General features: G+C 40.3%; 1 protein-coding gene across 1 annotated transcript; it reads left to right on the top strand.

Moving 5' to 3' along the window:
• The first annotated feature begins 942 nt into the window (after positions 1-942).
• On the top strand, positions 943-2111 carry LOC108462488 (uncharacterized). Its single transcript, XM_017762428.1, has 4 exons — positions 943-1088; positions 1269-1278; positions 1410-1469; positions 1590-2111. The coding sequence occupies exons 1-4, from the start codon at positions 943-945 to the stop codon at positions 2109-2111; spliced, it is 738 nt and encodes a 245-aa protein (XP_017617917.1).
• Positions 2112-2478: the final 367 nt, after the last annotated feature.

The following is a 2478-nucleotide window of genomic DNA, read 5'->3' as shown; positions in this document are numbered from 1 at the left end:
ATTTAACATGCAATGGCATTAACTCAAAATCCACCTTGGCCAAATACCATCCCCATGATATAACAAAGATTTGAACCATGGGCTAATAAGAACATCAAGTTAGCAACCAAAAACATGCATGAATCTCATGGCACAACATCAAACATACATTAATCTTGATGCAAGTATAGCCAAACCCCTTCCTAATCCTCTTCCAAACCAAGCATGAAGCAAAACTCCTTCCTTATCCTTAGTATTTTCGGCCAAAAAGAGAGTGAAATGGATGAACAAAATTTTTTTGTTTTCTTTCCTACCTACACGGCAATGGGGAGGGAGAGAAGCCTTCACACACACATTTTTTTTTTTATTCCATACTCCTTATTTTATTCATTCCAACATAACCCACTTACAAAACATGTTTCATGACATGATTTTGCCCATAATTCCTTGTCATGGCCGGCCACTAGCTATTGGGGGGGGGGGAATTTGACATGCAAGTCCATTGTTTTGCATGCATGCTTTAATTAGTCATCACACATTTCCCCATCATACTTTCAAAGTTTACTACTAGGTCCTTTCTAGTGAAATTCACATTTATAACTCTAAATCAAAACATCAAAAATGTCACACATGAGTTAACACACATTATAGGAAATAAAATAAATATTAAATTATTTTTATGCCTCGGTTTTGTGGTCCCAAACCACATTCCGACTAGGGTCGTTTTAAGGCTGTCACATGAATAAGTTGACCATTAAGAACAAGTATCCACTTCCAAGGATCGATGACTTATTTGATCAGTTTTGAGGGGCTTCTATGTTCTCTAAGATCGATCTCCATTCTAGGTATCATTAGCTGAGGGTTAAGGAGGCTGATGTACATAAGACTGCATTTAGGACTTGGTATGGACATTACGAGTTCCTAGTTATACCTTTTAGATTGACGAATGCATCAGTTGTATTCATGGATCTAATGAACCGAGTATTTCAGCCTTATCTGGATCAGTTCATCGTAGTCTTCATCGACGACATTCTGGTATACTCTAAGACTGAGGCTGAGCATGATGAGCATCTTAGAGTTGTGCTTCAGATTCTACGTAAGAAGCAACTGTATGCTAAATTCCTCACGTGTGAATTTTGGCTGCGTGAAGTAACCTTTCTAAGATACGTAGTTTCTATTGAAGGCATTCGAGTCGATTCTAGAAAGATAAAACTGTGCTAAATTGGAAAAAGCCTAAGAGTGTATCTGAAATCTGCAGTTTTCTGGGTTTGATGGGTTATTGTCGGCAGTTTGTGGAAGGTTTCTCACTAATTGCAGCGCCCTCAACTAAGCTGCTACATAAGGGTGTTTCATTTGTCTAGACTAATGTGCAGCAGGAGAGCTTTGAGAAGCTCAAGACTGTTCTCACTAATGCTCCTGTTCTGATATAGCCTGAACCTGGAAAAGAGTTTGTGATTTACAGTAACGCGTCGCATACGGGTCTGGGTTGTGTTCTGATGCAGGATGGTAAGGTTGTGGCTTATGCGTCTCGACAGCTCAAGATACATGAAGCAAACTATCTAACGCATGATTTGGAATTGGCTACCGTAGTCTTTACTTTGAAAATCTAGAGGCACTATCTATACAATGAGAGGTGTATTATCTACACTGATCACAAAATCCTTTGGTACCTCCTAATTCAGAAGAAGTTGAATCTTAGGCAACATAGATGGATTAAGTTGCTTAAGGATTATAACTATACTATTGAGTATCATCCTAGCAAGGCCAATGTGGTGGACGATGCGTTGAGCCGTAGGGCGATGACTGCTCTGAGAGCGATGTTCGTTCGACTTAGTTTGTTCGATGATGGAAGTTTGTTGGCTAAGATTCAGGTTAAACTGACTTGGATAGAACATATTCGGGATAGGCAGTTAGAGGATGAATCACTGGGTCTTCGATTTTGTCAGGTTGAGAGTGGCAACATTATGAACTTTGGGCTGAATAATGATGGGGCACTCTGTTTTCATGGTCGAATTTGTGTACCGAATGATACTGATCTGAGGCAGTATATTCTGAGAGAGGCGCATAGTAGCCCTTATGTTATGCATCCCGGTGGGAATAAGGTGTACCGAGATCTTCGAGAACTGTTCTAGTGGCAGGGATTGAAATAGGAGGTTACTGATTTTGTGGCACGATGCCTGACATGCCAGCAAGTTAAAACTGAGCATTAGTTACCTTCAGGTTTGCTACAACCGATTAAGATTTCGTTATGGAAGTGGGAGCGTGTAACGATGGATTTCGTTAGTGGGCTGCCTCTAACACCCACAAAGAAGGATTCTGTTTGGGTCATCGTGGATCGATTGACCAAGTCTGTGCACTTCATTCCAGTTAGGACCTACTTTTCTCTTCAGAAGTTGGTGAAGCTCTACATATCTGAGATAGTGAGATTACATGGGGTACCATTCTCAATCATTTCTTATAGGGATCCTCGCTTCACGTCTCTATTTTAGAAAAAGTTAC

Source organism: Gossypium arboreum, chromosome 13 (genome assembly GCF_025698485.1).
Source record: "Gossypium arboreum isolate Shixiya-1 chromosome 13, ASM2569848v2, whole genome shotgun sequence".
In the NCBI taxonomy this organism is placed as follows: domain Eukaryota; kingdom Viridiplantae; phylum Streptophyta; class Magnoliopsida; order Malvales; family Malvaceae; genus Gossypium; species Gossypium arboreum.
This window is presented reverse-complemented; position numbering and strand designations above follow the sequence as displayed.

What these genes read in the sequence shown, in the direction of transcription:
- LOC108462488 (XM_017762428.1), top strand. Translation starts at nt 943, where the DNA reads ATGGATCTAATGAACCGAGTATTTCAGCCTTATCTGGATCAGTTCATC. An exon ending in CGCATACGGGTCTGGGTTGT is followed by an intron (nt 1,470 to 1,589) that starts GTTCTGATGCAG and finishes TTGAAAATCTAG; the next exon opens with AGGCACTATCTATACAATGA.